General features: G+C 35.5%; 3 protein-coding genes across 4 annotated transcripts; 1 reads left to right on the top strand and 2 right to left on the bottom strand.

Moving 5' to 3' along the window:
- The first annotated feature begins 1,777 nt into the window (after positions 1-1,777).
- LOC115967841 lies at positions 1,778-5,551 on the top strand. 2 transcript variants are annotated; one of them, XM_031086991.1, is made up of 5 exons: positions 1,778-2,078; positions 2,172-2,240; positions 3,034-3,122; positions 3,501-3,703; positions 5,433-5,551. In XM_031086991.1, exons 1-5 carry the CDS (start codon positions 1,873-1,875, stop codon positions 5,451-5,453), a joined length of 588 nt encoding a protein of 195 aa, XP_030942851.1. In that variant the 5' UTR covers positions 1,778-1,872; the 3' UTR covers positions 5,454-5,551. The 2 variants fall into 2 exon arrangements, with proteins under 2 accessions (XP_030942851.1, XP_030942850.1); XM_031086990.1 differs by lacking the exon at positions 5,433-5,551 and adding an exon at positions 4,009-4,216 and having other exon boundaries at positions 1,782-2,078.
- Positions 5,552-5,823: 272 nt separating this feature from the next.
- On the bottom strand, positions 5,824-7,022 carry LOC115967842 (anther-specific proline-rich protein APG-like). The gene has a single exon (XM_031086992.1). The coding sequence runs from the start codon at positions 6,560-6,562 to the stop codon at positions 6,107-6,109; it is 456 nt and encodes a 151-aa protein (XP_030942852.1). The 5' UTR covers positions 6,563-7,022; the 3' UTR covers positions 5,824-6,106.
- Positions 7,023-9,884: 2,862 nt separating this feature from the next.
- Positions 9,885-10,496, bottom strand: LOC115967572 (classical arabinogalactan protein 1-like). The gene has a single exon (XM_031086691.1). It carries the CDS (start codon positions 10,382-10,384, stop codon positions 10,076-10,078), a length of 309 nt encoding a protein of 102 aa, XP_030942551.1. The 5' UTR covers positions 10,385-10,496; the 3' UTR covers positions 9,885-10,075.
- Positions 10,497-15,550: the final 5,054 nt, after the last annotated feature.

The following is a 15,550-nucleotide window of genomic DNA, read 5'->3' as shown; positions in this document are numbered from 1 at the left end:
TGGGATAATATTATCTGCAAGGTGAAAGAAAAAGAAAAAAAAAAGGGGGGGGGGGGGGGGGGGGTGTTGAGATATTTCTTGGAATTTCCTCCTAACTAATGTATACTTATAGATTATGATTTCATATTAAGCCATATATTTATGGGGAACTCAACTCTTCAATGAGTTCAAACCAAGCATCATCTGGAGGTTAAAGGTGACTAAAATTTTGCTTAATCGTGAAGATAATATATGAGATTAAGATAGACATTCTATGATAAACACTATATCAATACTCAATTGATTTTAATGGAGACTTTGGAAATTTCTATTTTGCAATTTTGAGGATGGAAAAGTCTATGCATCTGTTGTGAAATAGTTTTGAACTTATATTTAAGTAATATACCACTAAGTGGGACGTAAGAGCATAATGATTTATGTTAAACTTTGATCATATGGATTTTCCCTCAATCATAATCTTGAAGGCTCCTTTACCATTTAGAATTATTGGAGATTATTTATTGAAGAAATATCATTTTTAATAGGTTTACTTGAACATGTAGGTTTTGAAAATATTATTCGCTATGGAGGCACTTTGTAGGGCAGTTTGGGTCAGAGTGATAGGTATCTGAAAAGAGTTCAAAACCTATCACCCAATTTCTTAATGCGGTTAGCCATCAGTGTTCTTTGGCTTGGTATTGAGTTCCAAACTCGATCCCTAACAATAGAAAAGGGTGTGGCAAGGTTAACACTCTAGCAATTGACAAGTGACCACACAAAAAATATACTCCAACACAAAGCGAAGTATTTTTTTTGTTGGAAAGTGGAAGAGAAAGAACACAGAGAACATGAATTATTTATTTGCGTATCTTTGGAAGTGTTCTATATTGTCACGTACCATCTCTCACAGACAAAAATATTGATAAAACTGGCAGTCTGGCACAGTAGTATTTGATACAAAAACTAATTAATCATCTAAGACTAATGTTTGGTGTCATATTTATAGACACACAATCTTTGTCAAAATTTGTAACCCATTACAAACGATCAAACATATTTATTAAGAGTCACGTCCTTCAGGTAAGAGTTACAACTCTTTGTTATGGGCTAAACCAGACCCACTAGGGAAAATTCATTGGGTTCAACTCGGCCCAATATTTTTAACACCTTATTTTCTCATGGACATAGAGGATACCATCTTTGTGCCCAATATAAACACTCTGTTTTTATCTCTTTTCTATATAATTTTCAATAAAAGTAATTAATTTTACGTTTTTAATATTTTTACAACAATTTTATAACAAATTATTAGTTGACAAGCTTTAATGAATCGATAAAACAGTAATATCAGTGATGAAATCATATTAAAACTTATAGTAACTTGTCATCTACAACTTGTTATAAAAATATTATAAATTATTCTTGAAGCAAAATGAAGACCATGCCAAGCAACAAAAAAAGTGGTCTCTTTTTTTCTTTTTTCTTTTTTCTTTTTAGGAAAGAAAAAGGTATCTTTGAAGCTCCTGAACAGAGTACGAAGTTTTTACTTGCAAGGAACACAAGTGACAGGTTAGCCTTATTTTAGGTATAAACCTTTAGCTTGGAGTGACAAAACATGCAAAATTAGCGTTATCCCTTAGCGTGTTCTTTCCAAGCACTTTGTTAGTCCTGCAAGCACTCCCTCACGCAAACTCCATTGGAAAAGTATAATAATACTTTATCCTCCTTACTCCTTAGTCACAATTTGAAACATAATCTATATATATCTATATATATATATATATATATATATATATGCATATTCTTCTGTTGATTGAAATTTCATTGTGCTTGAATTCTCTAACAAGGGTTACATATAGTCATTTTCAGAGATAAGAAAGAAAACCGTTCAATATGTCTAGAACAGGTTCAGGGCTTTCCTGCAAGTTGCGAAGCATTCTTGAAACAATTCACCGTGACAAGCCTTGCTCCGGCTATATATCTCACGGACACCGGCCGGTTTTTTCTGTAAATAAGCTTGGAAATGGTTATGGAATGAACGAAGGGTCAAAGTTTTTCAGCACCAATAGCAAAACGTGGAAAAAACATGATGCTAATACGTAATCTTCTCTTGCTTTCTTTCATCTTTCTCCAAATAATCTTCAGGTTTTTCAAGAATGATTTTTTAATAGTTTCTTTGCTTTTAATTTTAGGGTCAATCAAGAAAAGAGCAAGGTTCAACCACCTGCACCAACCCCTCCAAAGTTCAACCTCCCTTCTTGGTATGTATTCCCATTAATATTTGTTTTTTAAGGAATTATAAAAACGTGATAAATTATTCAATACTTCTAGACCAATATTTCTTCCTCTTGATCGTCTAGGATGCACGAACACAAACACGTGTACAAGTATGAGTACAAATACGATATGGCGACATGAGTAATTTTTAAAAAATTATAACATGATACAGCAAATTGAACACCGTTATGACACAGATATGACACAGGTATGACATTCCAAATAAAATGTCCGTGTATCCTAGTCGATCACATGATAATAATTCCTAATAATTATATTTACAACTAAACCTACAATTTATATGAGATAAGGGAGCAAATTGTTGTCTGAGTATTGAATAATTTAAATAAATAAAAAATGCGTGGCATTCAAAGATATGAATATAGAAATTTTAGGTTTTTTTTTTTTTTTTGTGGGGGGGGGGGGGGGTTGGGAATAGCTCCTGTGCACTGAATTCAACTTTCTGACTTGTTCCTATATTTAATAATCTAATAGAAGTCGTACAACCTATCCCAAATAAAAAATAAAAAAAGAAAGAGTCGTGCTATATAATAATATAACAATGTCGTATATAGGAATTATTCCACAGTGGAATAGCATATGATTCTTAGGAAAACTGGAAAATCATCAGGTTCCATTAGTTTAATTAGATATTAATGATATATATTAGAAAATTTTGAAAATAATTATAGAATTTGGTTATTATAATCACCATTTCGCATGAGGGTGGGGCAGTGTCATCATGTGGGCAATTTGATGAATTACCAAACCATACAGGGCAAAATGGATTTTGGGCTCTAGCTTTGCTTTCTCGCTACCATTGTGGAACTGGAAGCAGGATTGGAGGAAACTACAATGGATTGAAGGTAAATTCAGCTGTGCAATTTGTTAAACCTGAATTTTCTATCAAGCTTTCTTGTGTTATGTCTCTTAATCTGCTTAATTAGAATTTAGAAAATTAATAAACATACTTGTAAATTGTAACTATTCTTTTTGGATTCACAACAAATTCCGATATTGGCATGATCAAACTTGGGAAAAAAATTATTTCCCAAATTAAGGGTATAAATGGAGAAAAAAAATGAACTTCAAGCAAAACAACTGCAAACTTGGCCTAGAAGAGTAAAAAGTAAAAACACTTCTACTTCTATCTATAAGGTAATACAAAAAATATAGTATCATTTTCTCCCAATATTATTACAAAAAGGTTTTAATTCATTTATGGAATTATTTGGATGTTATAGGAGAGGCAGAAATAGTGGCTACAGAGGTTGAAATTGTAGCGGAGGTAGTAGAAAAGGTGGGCACTGTGGCAGAGAAGGTATCAGCAAAAGCTGCAGATAAGCTTCCTGAAAATGGTAATCTGAAGAAAGCAGATTTGTTGGTTGAACGTATTTCAAAAGAGGTTGTCCACGATGCCCAATTAACAGAAGATTTTATCCACAAGGTATTGCAATATAAAAGCACTCTCTTTGAACCATTTTTAATTCGCAAGTTATTGCATTCATTTGCTGATACATTCTCTTCCTTTATTAGTATTTTTCTTCATTGACCAAGCATCAGTTATTGGCAATATACATAATCATTCACTATCAAAACAACACAATTTTGTTTGATTCAACAATTTTAAAGCATTACTTAGGCATCTCCCAAGGCTGTGCAAACATCATAAACATGCATTACGCGAGTAGTACATACATGTATTTCCATAGGGTAGAGGTATTGAATGATTTCTGTTTGACCAAAACATAGGCGGATACATTGAAGGAAGACGTGGAGACTCTGGTTGAACCTGTTATTGATCATATTGCGAAGCAAGAATGCAAAGCGAAGTAATGTTAGAATTTGTGAACACTCTGGAAAACTTCATGTTACCTTGTAATGTATATGTGACACTCCCAAACAAAGAAAAGCACCATAATGTAAATAAAAACTAATAGAGGATTTAACGTATTTTGAACTTTTTCTCTTAAAAAATAAGCATATTTTGTACAGTTCTTATTGGGGGACCACAATTTGACTCTCTATAGCCATTCTAAAAATATGTCCACATGATGTGATGTCGAATGTTATAAGAGATTTGAGTGTATCTTTCTCATCACCAATTGGTTTTGAGGTGGAATGGCACATCTCACAGTCCGACAAATGGTATTAGAGTCAAGGTCATGAGTTTAAGTCACAGGAGTGTTATTGTGAAGGAGGGATTGTTGGAGGGACCACAATTTGACTCCTTACAACCATTCTAAAAATATGCTCGCGTGGTGTGATTTCAAGGGCCATAAAAGATTTGAATGTGTCTTTCTCATCACCAATTGGTTATGAGGTAGAATGGCATAGATCACTATCCGACAAATAATATCACTTATTTGTTTGTTTAGACCCCTTGAAAAGAGATTAGTTTAACATAATTAATTAGCCAAGTAGTTACTTAGGTTAATTATTTAGTTCTAAGTTAAACACATACAATTATATCATATAGTACGAAAAAAATAAAGAAAATAACGATATAATTACCCAAGAAAACCAATAAAATCAATTGTTTTAAGGTAAAAACTTGTAGAATATTTAACCTAACTATCCTCAAGATAAACAAATCCACCATAATAGAATGGAAGATTACAATAGATTTAAATTCTAAATCTAAAGCTAATTAACTCAAATAGAACTTACTAACACGACCACATGCTACTCAGACTCCACAAACTCTTTTATCTTGGATTTGCTGAGCATAAACTCCTCATTTGTGACTTTGAAATCTCACTCAAAGGTTTCAAATCACCATCAATAGATGCCTTGGGCTCAGAGTTGCCATGATACAGCTGCCATGTTGAGCTTGATTATTTAAAAAATAAAAAAATAAAAGAAATAAAAATTAGCAAAAACATTTATTTATTCACCCTAACCCTTTACCAAAATGTATGATACTTCTCTTCCGCAACAATTCTCTTTCTTCATTATATAGTAGTTCTAAAACCATAAATTATTTCACAATTTTATTGCCATAAACTATGATGTAACAGATTATAAGTGATTAACTATCACTTACACATAAATCTATTATTTTTTCTTCACTAATCACACTGCCATGTCACAATTATGGCAAAAAAAATGTGAAAAATTTTATGGTCGTATAATTTTTCCCTCACTGCCAATTCTTTTCGATACCCTTTCCTCAAGAGACAATTGACCACCCGTGACAACAAGAAGTGGAAATTGGAGTGAAGGAAGGCAACAAGGACCTCGATCCCCTCCCCTACTCTCTTCTGGCGGAAAAAAAGGGGATGTGAGACGAGTGTGTGAATCCATGAAGATCCATATATTAAGGACATGTGACTGATGAGGTGGCATAAACATAATATTTTAATTTCATCATTAGTCATTTCATATTTTTCCATCTACTACTTAAGGGTTGATACTATCTTAACATGGCATATTTGAAAGGTTAGAAACCATTTTGACGTATGGAGTAAACATTAGGGACAAAATGGTAATTGACTATAATTAAAATAATCAATATATATTATAATGAATAAAAATAAATAAACACAATTTAGGAGACAGAAAAGGATCAGTCCATATACTGATAAAAATATGATCACGACGAAAGGATATTAAACCAAGACATCATATAATCAAATTATCTACAGAAGAATTAAAACAACAGTAGCAATAAACTCATGCCAGTCGATGAGATATGACAACAATAAACAGCCTCAACGAGAGAAGAAAAAATAAATGGTACAGTAGGTAAATAAATACATGGAAATAAGCAATAAGAAAAGAAAAAAAACCACGAGAGTAGTTGACTACTTGACTTCACTCAGTGCAGCGCAAGAGCAATCAAAAGGCTCTAAATGACCAAAACAGCAGCGAGGAGACCGACAGCCAGGGACCCAGAGACGGCAAATCTGTTCGAAACAGCAGCGTTATGTGAAGATGGAGCAGACGCATTAGCTGGTGGAGTTGCGATCGATGAGGGAGGAGTGGCACTGGCCGGTGACGGAGCAGAAGGTTTTGCAGGAGAAGGAGAAGGAGAGTGAGGGTGTGGAGGTGGCGGAGGAGTGGCCTTTGGAGACGGCGATTGGGCCGGTGGCGATGCTTTTGGAGACAGAGTTGGAGAAGTATGAGGCGCAGCTGGTGGCGGAGTTGGAGCAGAATGAGGCGCAGTTGGTGGTGGAGTTGGTGCAGAATGAGGCGCAGTTGGTGGCTTAGCAGGAGACAATGATGGAGAGGGAGCTGGAGAGTTTGCCAAAGTGGAGCCAAGAGACAATGCCAACACCAAAACCACAAAGCTTAGGTGCGCCATTGCTCACAGCCTCACAGAGAGAGAGAGAGAAAAGTTCGAGGCTTTTGTGAGTCTGAGAAAGAAAAGAGAATGGAGGGTTAGTATAAATAGAAAGGGAAGAGTTTAACGTAGGGAATTGTCAACCATAGACGTGGGTTCTTCTTTGTGAATTGACTGAGGGAGTTAGAGCTGGTTGAGGTTTATTGGAGTTTGAAGGTTGTGCTCCACCACTAAGGGTACACTTGGCATTGAATCTGGCGTGCATACTTGGGATTGATCTTTGAATTTGATTGTTCCAAGAATTGGGACTTTGGGATGTGTTAGATTGTATACTAGTATGACCCTTGCTTTGCCCAAATTTATACTTGGTTGCTTTTATTACACACAAACTCTTACGCATGGTTGTACATTCCATTTTTGAACTAAAACCAAATGTGTGTAAAACTAGGTGGAACAAGTATTACCCGCAAGTTATTTTATAATGAAGTGATTTTTTTATTCTTTTCTGACAATTATATAGTTTGAGAGGAGGGTTTGAGGTTTGAACTTTAGACATTTATATTAAAATATATATATATATATATATATAAAATAATTTTTATCAATTTAATTTACCATTTAAAATATTTTTGCACACCCGAATCACAAACTAATTTTTTTTTCTTCTTAAATCACAAACTTTATAACATGATAACATTACACACACATGTAATAAATCCTCTGTATTTCCTTACATGATAAAATTACACACACAAAATTTAGGCACAATACCTTAGGTATTGTTCCTTAGATTCTCCATTTAAAATTCAGCCATGTGACTATTTAACTTAAAAATACACTAGGTTTCCATGAGAAAAAATTCATATGACAAAATCTTAAAAGGGGAACTTAAGGAACAGTACCTAAGTATTGTACCTAAGTCTTGCTCATAAATTTATAATAAAGAGAGAGATACTCACAATTTACAAATACTTACTATTTACTCTTAGAGTCATAGATATCGAAATAGTCCAATAAAGAAGAGATATGAGATCAAATTAATCAGATAGATACAAGCATTTGATTGGTTAAGTAGACATTTAGTGTATTATTAACATATGGATGAATATGGTTGTGTAAATCAATAATTAATACAGTGAAAATTGGTTGAGTTTTATCATTTAGTTTAAAATATTTTTATAAAAACAATGACAAATAAATAATAACAACTACATAAAAATAAAAAATGATATACAAGCTTAGCAAAATAAAATAGTCATATCTACCCACATTGACAATAGATAATGATAATTAATAATAAACTATCATGTAATGATTTCAAAATTAAAAATTCGTAGAAGAAAATTGTAAAACTTTACATATTTGAGAGTTTTTTTCTTTTTCTTTTTGTCGATAACTCAATATATTCAAGTTTTCTTTTTATTAAATTATGTTTAATTCAAATTTCTTAATGACCCTCATGAAAAAAAAGAAAAAAAAAAAAAAAAAAAAAAAAAAAAAAAAAAAAAAAAGAGGGTTTGAACATTATATAGTATTTTATAATGAAATGATTTTTTTTTTTTTTTTTTGTGCGTGTGTGTGACAATTATATAGTACGAGAGGAGGGTTTGAACATTAGACGCCTACATTAAAAACACAAGAAAGAGTCTGATTGAACTTACAAGGTTCTTCAGATTATATTTTATAATGATATTTCATCAAGAGCCTTCTAATTTGATTAATAATTTCTATTCATTGTAACCTAGATGTTCACCGTTCAAATCTCATTTCCCCAACTATCGAATTATATAATTTTTTTTAAAATAAAATGAAACCCTCTCTTGGCATGAAACATTTAAAAGTGAGTTTTATTGTTTATATTTTAGTTTAATAGTTTTTTAAACTAATTCAAAGGCAAGTATGTAATAAACTAATTCATCAACATTTTAGCAAATAAATTTTCATCTAATAAACTAATTCAAAGGCAAGTATGTAAATCCCTAATTTATTTTAATTTGCATAATAATACTGATGATGTGAAGGCAAACTCGGAGTGATACCCATATAGTGTAGGCCAAAATTTCTCCCATGCTTAAGTTAGCATTCAATATCCCCATAATACAAATAGTAAAGGAGTATTTGAGATTTTGTCTCATGCCAGCATAATGATTGATGACATCCGGGGGTTTATTATTATTATTATATAAACTCTTTAATCTTTTACTCCATGATTCTCGCCATTTCCCCCAATTTTAGGCGTGGAATGCGTCATACCTTAAATCATGTAGTGCAGGGTGCAAATCAAGTTGCTCATTCCTAATGTAATTGTACCCTGAAAGACACAGGTTGAAAGGACTGAAATTCTAGGACATTTGGTAATGTTGTTTGTATTTTTTAAAAGAGTAAGACTTAGGTATAGTATTTAGGTACTGTTTTTTAGATTCTCGTTTTAAGATTCTGTCATGTGAATTTTTTTTTATGGGATAGAAGTATATTTTTTAGTTAAGTAATTACATGACTAAATTTTAAAAGAGGAATCTAAGAAACAACATCAAAAATACTGTACCTAAGTTTTGTCTTTTTTAAAAATACGTGTGGATGAAAAAATGTGTGAAAAAACGTGTAATGTTATTTAAAAACTTAAAGTTATTGCTCAAAATCTCATACCAAATAGCCCCACAGCTAAGGTTTTTTGTTTTGTTTTTGTTTTGAGGTTATTTCAGCCTAAAATTCTATTGTGTGTAAAATGTGTAAAAATTGGATTTAAGGTTTTTTGTTTTGTGTTTTGGGGATTTATTTGAGGTTATTTTAGCTACAGTACCGTTGCGCCACAGCTAAGGTTTTTTGTTTTGTTTTTGTTTTGAGGTTATTTCAGCCTAAAATTCTATTGTGTGTAAAATGTGTAAAAATTGGATTTAAGGTTTTTTGTTTTGTGTTTTGGGGATTATTTGAGGTTATTTTAGCTACAGTACCGTTGCGCATTTTTTGCCTTATAAGTCCACTCTATATTTGAGGTTATTTCAGCCTGAAAATCTACGGCGTTTTGGGGTTTATTTGAGGTTATTTCAACCTAAAATTCTATTGTGTAAAATGTGTAAAAATTGGATTTAAGGTTTTTTGTTTTGTGTTTTGGGGATTATTTGAGGTTATTTTAGCTACAGTACTGTTGCGCATTTTTTGCATTATAATCACTATATATATAAGTTGTAAGGCGCTCGTATCCATAAAAGAGCTTCACATTTTTATCTCAATAAAAAAATTTTAAAAAAACTACTGTGCATAATTTGTTATATTCTTCTTTTAAAAAAATTTTGAAAAAAATATCAGTCTTAAAATCAAAAGGAAATTTCGAAAATTAAAAACGTAAAAAGAACTGCAAGCTTGCAATGAATCTGTAATTTAAAATCGAGTTTGCAGTACAAAGTCCAATCAATATCCAAACTCTCTCTCTCTCTCTCTCTCATCAAACAATCTCAAATAAACAGCCGAAACAAATAAAATTAATTACACAAATAAAAAATAAATAATACTTAACAATCCATAAACCCCATTCTTCTACATCACTAAAAACCCAGCAAACGCCACAACAGCCACAGATCCGGCGAGAGCGAAACTGTTCGAAACGGCACCGTTCTGTGCGGGAGCAGGTGCTTCAGATGGTGGCCCGGAGATCGATGAGGGAGTAGTCACCGGAGAAGGCGATGGAGGAGACTTCACGGTGGCCGGAGAAGGCGCAGAGGCATGAGGAGACAACGCCGGAGATTTCTTTGGAGAAGCCACCGGAGAAGACGCCGGAGATTGAGCTATGGCGGAGACCACCAACATTGCAAGCAAAAGAATCACAATGCTTGAGGAGTGAGCCATTTCAAAGACTAAAAGCTTCGTAAATTACGAGAATACCACTATGGAAAGAAAAGAGAGTTTGGTATAGTTTAGTAGAGTTTGGTACTTTGTGTTTGTTTTGAAGAAGCACTAACGTTGGAGTTGTATTTATAGGAGGGGAATTAAAAGTGAAAGTACGAGAATGCCACTACGTAAATCACGGACAACTCACGCTAGAAACACGTTTTGATGCTTTGCCACTAAGGGTACAGTTGTCATCGAATCACTGGCGAACATGTTAGTTGGGGTGTCTTCTTTTTTGAAATATGAAAGCAATGTGAACCGTTGGATTGGGTTGCTTTACGTGCAACGGTCGAAAATGTGACGGTGCAGATGTCACAAATCATTCACACATGGGTACCAGATCGATAATACAAGGTGGGACCATTTTGGGGGTCATAATTGAAACGGCCCAGCTGGTTTAGTAATCAATCATTATTAATCTAATTTTTAATTCCTAAAATAAAGTTATTCTAGAACTTTTTTCTTCCAAACACCAAATAGTACACATTACAGAAGTTGGCAGTCTTTGCTGGATATAATAAGATATTATAACCTTTTGGTTTTTCCATATTTCAAAAATGAGATAATAGTAACGCGTTGGCCAAGTGTTGGATATTTGGTTTCAAATGGCTGTCTTGAGTTTAACTAAAAGTTCCCTAGTTTAAGTTCAAATATTAACACTTTGAAAAAATTTTTTGGACCAACGATTCACCCCACCATGGGTCCACCTATCATAAACAGTAATTAATATTTAGTTGAAAGTTTTGAAAAAACACTATGAAAAACCAAAAAAAAAAAAAATGAGATAAAAGTAAAATCTCTCTCCCCTGTAGGAGCCCATCTCTCTTGTCTTGGAGCCAAGTCTTCCCTCCTTCTTCTCTCGCCATTTCAAATTCAACTCCAAATATCAGTTAAAATGGATAGAAATGAATGGGTCATGGAATTTTGACAACAACCTCTTGTTGTTGTATAGATGGAGATGAGGCCTATCAAGCACAAATATCACTTTTACCCATTCCCCCTTCTGGGTTCAAATTTGGGGACTCACTTTGGAGCACATGTCTGAGGAAATGTGTAGAGACCTAGGCAATAGCCTAGGGAGATTTATAGAAACCGATCGGTGAGCAAGGCAATCAGATCAAGCCAAATTCATAAGAGTCAGAGTGGATCTTCAATTGGATAAGCCTCTTAGGTGTGGAGGAAAAATAGCCAGCGTGGAAGGAGAGAAATTTTGGGTGAGTTTCAGGTATGAAAGGCTTCCAACCTTTTGTTTTCATTGCAGTAGACTTGGGCATAATGATAGACACTGTCAAGAAATTCCAAACAACCAAAGCTCATCCAACCAATATGGTGATTGGCTCCGAGCTCAAGGAAACTCTAAAATAGGTGTCGATAGATCAAGGTCTACAAGTAGTAGGGGTAAAAATGATGGTAATGAGGACAGGGTTGAAGAAAACATTCAAACCACAGCAAAGAACTCATATGCCTCTGTAACTTACTGTGGAGGAAGCAACTCAGGCATCGAAGGTAGCCGAAGAGGGAAAAAACAGAACAATGGAAGGGGCATGACATCACCTGTAGCAATGGGGACCAGCCAGAGAAAGCCCTGGATGGATGGGACTACTCCACACGTTTGGATCATGTTCCAAGGCATGTGTTAGAGGCATGTGATGTTGCTAATGCTCCTCCATTTGGTCTCCCGCAAAGTTTCAAAATTGAAAAGGAGGCAAATGATGCGTTCTCTTTAGTGGGCCAACAAGCCCAATCTGAAAGGACCCAATGGAAGTTACTAGCCCAATGAAGCCAAGCTTTAACATAAGTGGGGGAAATACAACTAAGGTAGATCCTACAGGCCCTATGGTTGAAAAAAAAAAAAGTAAAGACCAAAGCCCATTGGAAAAAGATAGCAATGGAGCATGGAAAAAATAAAAGTCCACAATCTGATACTGAATTAATAACTGTGGGGACAAAAAGGGTGGGGAAGCTCATATCTGACGAAGAGGAGAAAGTCATTTTGCAAAAAAGGAGATGCACAACAGTTAACACAAACCAGATAGAGTCTGAGGAGAGATCGGTGATAGCTGCAGAGTAGCACCACCAAGAGCCATGAATCCCATAAGCTGGAACTGCCAGGGACTTGGGAACCCCCGGTCAGTTAAAGCACTATAGGATTTGGTGCGGCGCTACAGTTCCAAAGTCGTCTTCCTCATAGAGACAAAAGCAAAAAATAGACGTATAGAGAGAATAAGAAATATGCTGGGCTTAGCAAATGGCCTTATTGTTCCTTGTATTGGCCGAAGTGGAGGGCTTGCTCTCCTATGGGCTAGAGAAGTCGACCTTGAAATCAAAAGCTATTCAAAGAACCATATTGACGTAGTGATCAAGGAGCATGACAGTAATTTCTATTGGAGAATTACCGGCTTTTATGGGCATCTAGAAACCCACCGAAGTTACGAATCATGGCAACTATTAGCTTTTCTCAATAATTAGTTCCAACTCCCATGGTTATGCCTGAGGGATTTCAATGAAATTTTATTGATAAATGAGAATGCAGGGGGTGCTACTCGAACCCAACAGCAAATGGATGGATTTAGGAGGGTGGTTAACTATTGTAATTTCCATGATTTAGGTTATTGTGGGCCTGATTATACATGAAGTAATATGCAGGAGGGAAATAACAGCATAAGCCTGAGATTAGATAGAGCCTTCGCCACTCCGGAGTGGGTGGAAATGCTTAGGGGTTTGAAAGTTCACCACATTGCTAACTCCACATCGGACCACCACGCACTGCTAGTCACAGTTTCAATAACCAAGTGCTTTGCCAACGCAAAGCACTTCCACTTAGAAGCAATGTGTATGAAGAACAATGATTGCAAAGCCATTATAGAATCATCTGGGGGCATGGAGACTGATCTAAGCACTTCGAAAGGAGTTATGGAGAATCTCAAACGTTGTGTTGCTGACCTTATGACTTGGAGTTCATAAGTGTATGGGCAAATCCCAAAAAAAATTCAGGCAAAAAGGACTACATTGAACAACCTAACACAGAGTAACAAGGATGGTATCCTAAGTAACAAAATCAACAGCTTAAAGAGAGAAATTAATACCCTTCTTAATGATGAGGAACTCTATTGGGGTCAATAAGCTAAAGCACATTGGCTTAAAAAAGGGGACAAGAATACAAAATTTTTCCATGCTCAAAAACTATTGTTGGAATTTGGGATGAGCAAGGTAACTGATGTGATGAAAAAGAAAGCATTGTCTGTGCAGCCATTACCTATTTTGAGAACATCTATACAACAACCCACCCAGCACAAGTTGAAGAAGTAACTACAGCCATACCAACAAGGGTAACCGATGACATGAATGCAAGCTTGGACCGAATCTTCACCAGAAGAAAGGTAGTCACTACTCTTAAATAGATTCACCCCACCGAAGCTCCCGGCCCTGATGGTATGTCTGCTTTATTTTATCAGAAATATTGGAATATTGTGGGTAATGGTATTACTAACATGGTCCTTAATGTTCTCAATAACAATGTACCAATGGCTGAACTTAACAAAACAAATATATCCCTCATCCCAAAAACAAATAGCCTAAAGAGAATCATTGACTTCCACCCCATCAACTTATGTAATGTGGTGTATAAACTTATATCAAAAACACTAGCCAACAGACTTAAAGCCTTCCTACCACATATCATCACCGAGAACCAGAGTGCTTTCACATCTAATCATCTCATCACTGATAACGTGACAGTGGCTTTTGAATTAATGCACTTTCTAAACCATAAATCTACAGGAAAAGAAGGCTTCATGGTAGCCAAGCTTGACATGAGTAAGGCTTTTGATAGGGTGGAATGGTGTTTCATTCAAGGTGTTATGGAAAGAATGGGCTTCAGCACTAGATGGATAAATCTGATTATGAAATGCATCACCATAATCTCATATTCAGTCATTATAAATGGTGCTACTTATGGTAACATCACACCAACCCATGGGATTCGACAAGGAGACCCCCTCTCCCCAAGTCTCTTCCTCTTCTATGTTGAAGGTCTCTTGGCCCTCATCCATAGAGCTACCTGAAATCAGTACTTGACTGGCATTTCAATTGCCCATGGCTGCCTATGAGTGACCCATCTCTTCTCTGCGGATGATAGTATTATTTTCTACAAAGAAAACTCCAAAGAATGCCAAGAGCTAAAGCAAATCCTCCGTAGCTTTGAAGAAGCCTTGGGCCAAAAAATCAACACAGACAAATCCTCAGTGTTTTTCACTCCAAACACAAGCCAAGATATTAAGGACGAAATTTTTAACATTTTGGGGCCAATGCAAGACTCAAGGCACACTAAATACTTGGGACTCCCATCCTTCATTGGAAGGTCTAAGACATAAGTTTTCTCCATTTTAAAAGAGAGGATTGGGCGTAAATTAGCTGGCTGGAAAGGTAAGCTTCTCTCTATGGGGGATGGGGGGGGGGGGGAAGGAAATTTTCATCAAGGCAATAGCCCAAGCGATCCCAACATATACTATGAGTTGCTTCTAACTCCCACAAAGCTTATGTGATGATTTGGAGACAATGATGTGGAACTTTTGGTGGGGTCAGAAGCAAAACGAAGCAAAAATGAGTTGGGTCAACTAGAAAAGAATGTGTATTTCGAAAGCAAATGGAGGCATGGGTTTCGAAACTTGAGAGCTTTTAACCAAGCCATGCTTGCAAAACAGGCTTGGAGAATCCTATCAAACCTAACATCCCTAGTTGCTCGGGTACTTAAATCAAAGTACTTCCCCACGGGTGATGTCCTAAATGCCAAGCTTGGGAGCTCGCCTTCATACTCCTGGAGAAGTATACACAACAGCCTTGAAGTCATAAGGAATGGAACCCGATGGAGTGTAGGCAATGGAAAATTGATTCACATATGGGATTGTAGGTGGTTGCCAACCCCATTCACTTACAAGGTTATCTCCCACACCCCCCCCCCCCCAAACAACAATCCTGAATTTCCCATGGTTTCTACTCTCATTGATCCTATCACAAAATGGTGGAATGTCGACTTGGTTAGAATAACGTTTCTTCCCTTTGAGGACGAAACAATCCTAAGAATACCTTTGTCCCACAGCATGCATGAGGACAAAATAATCTGGT

The sequence above is a fragment of the Quercus lobata genome, chromosome 11 (genome assembly GCF_001633185.2).
Source record: "Quercus lobata isolate SW786 chromosome 11, ValleyOak3.0 Primary Assembly, whole genome shotgun sequence".
Classification (NCBI taxonomy): domain Eukaryota; kingdom Viridiplantae; phylum Streptophyta; class Magnoliopsida; order Fagales; family Fagaceae; genus Quercus; species Quercus lobata.
This window is presented reverse-complemented; position numbering and strand designations above follow the sequence as displayed.

What these genes read in the sequence shown, in the direction of transcription:
- LOC115967841 (XM_031086990.1), top strand. Translation starts at nt 1,873, where the DNA reads ATGTCTAGAACAGGTTCAGGGCTTTCCTGCAAGTTGCGAAGCATTCTT. An exon ending in AAAAAACATGATGCTAATAC is followed by an intron (nt 2,079 to 2,171) that starts GTAATCTTCTCT and finishes TTTTAATTTTAG; the next exon opens with GGTCAATCAAGAAAAGAGCA. An exon ending in CAGAAGATTTTATCCACAAG is followed by an intron (nt 3,704 to 4,008) that starts GTATTGCAATAT and finishes ACCAAAACATAG; the next exon opens with GCGGATACATTGAAGGAAGA.
- LOC115967842 (XM_031086992.1), bottom strand. Translation starts at nt 6,562, where the DNA reads ATGGCGCACCTAAGCTTTGTGGTTTTGGTGTTGGCATTGTCTCTTGGC.
- LOC115967572 (XM_031086691.1), bottom strand. Translation starts at nt 10,384, where the DNA reads ATGGCTCACTCCTCAAGCATTGTGATTCTTTTGCTTGCAATGTTGGTG.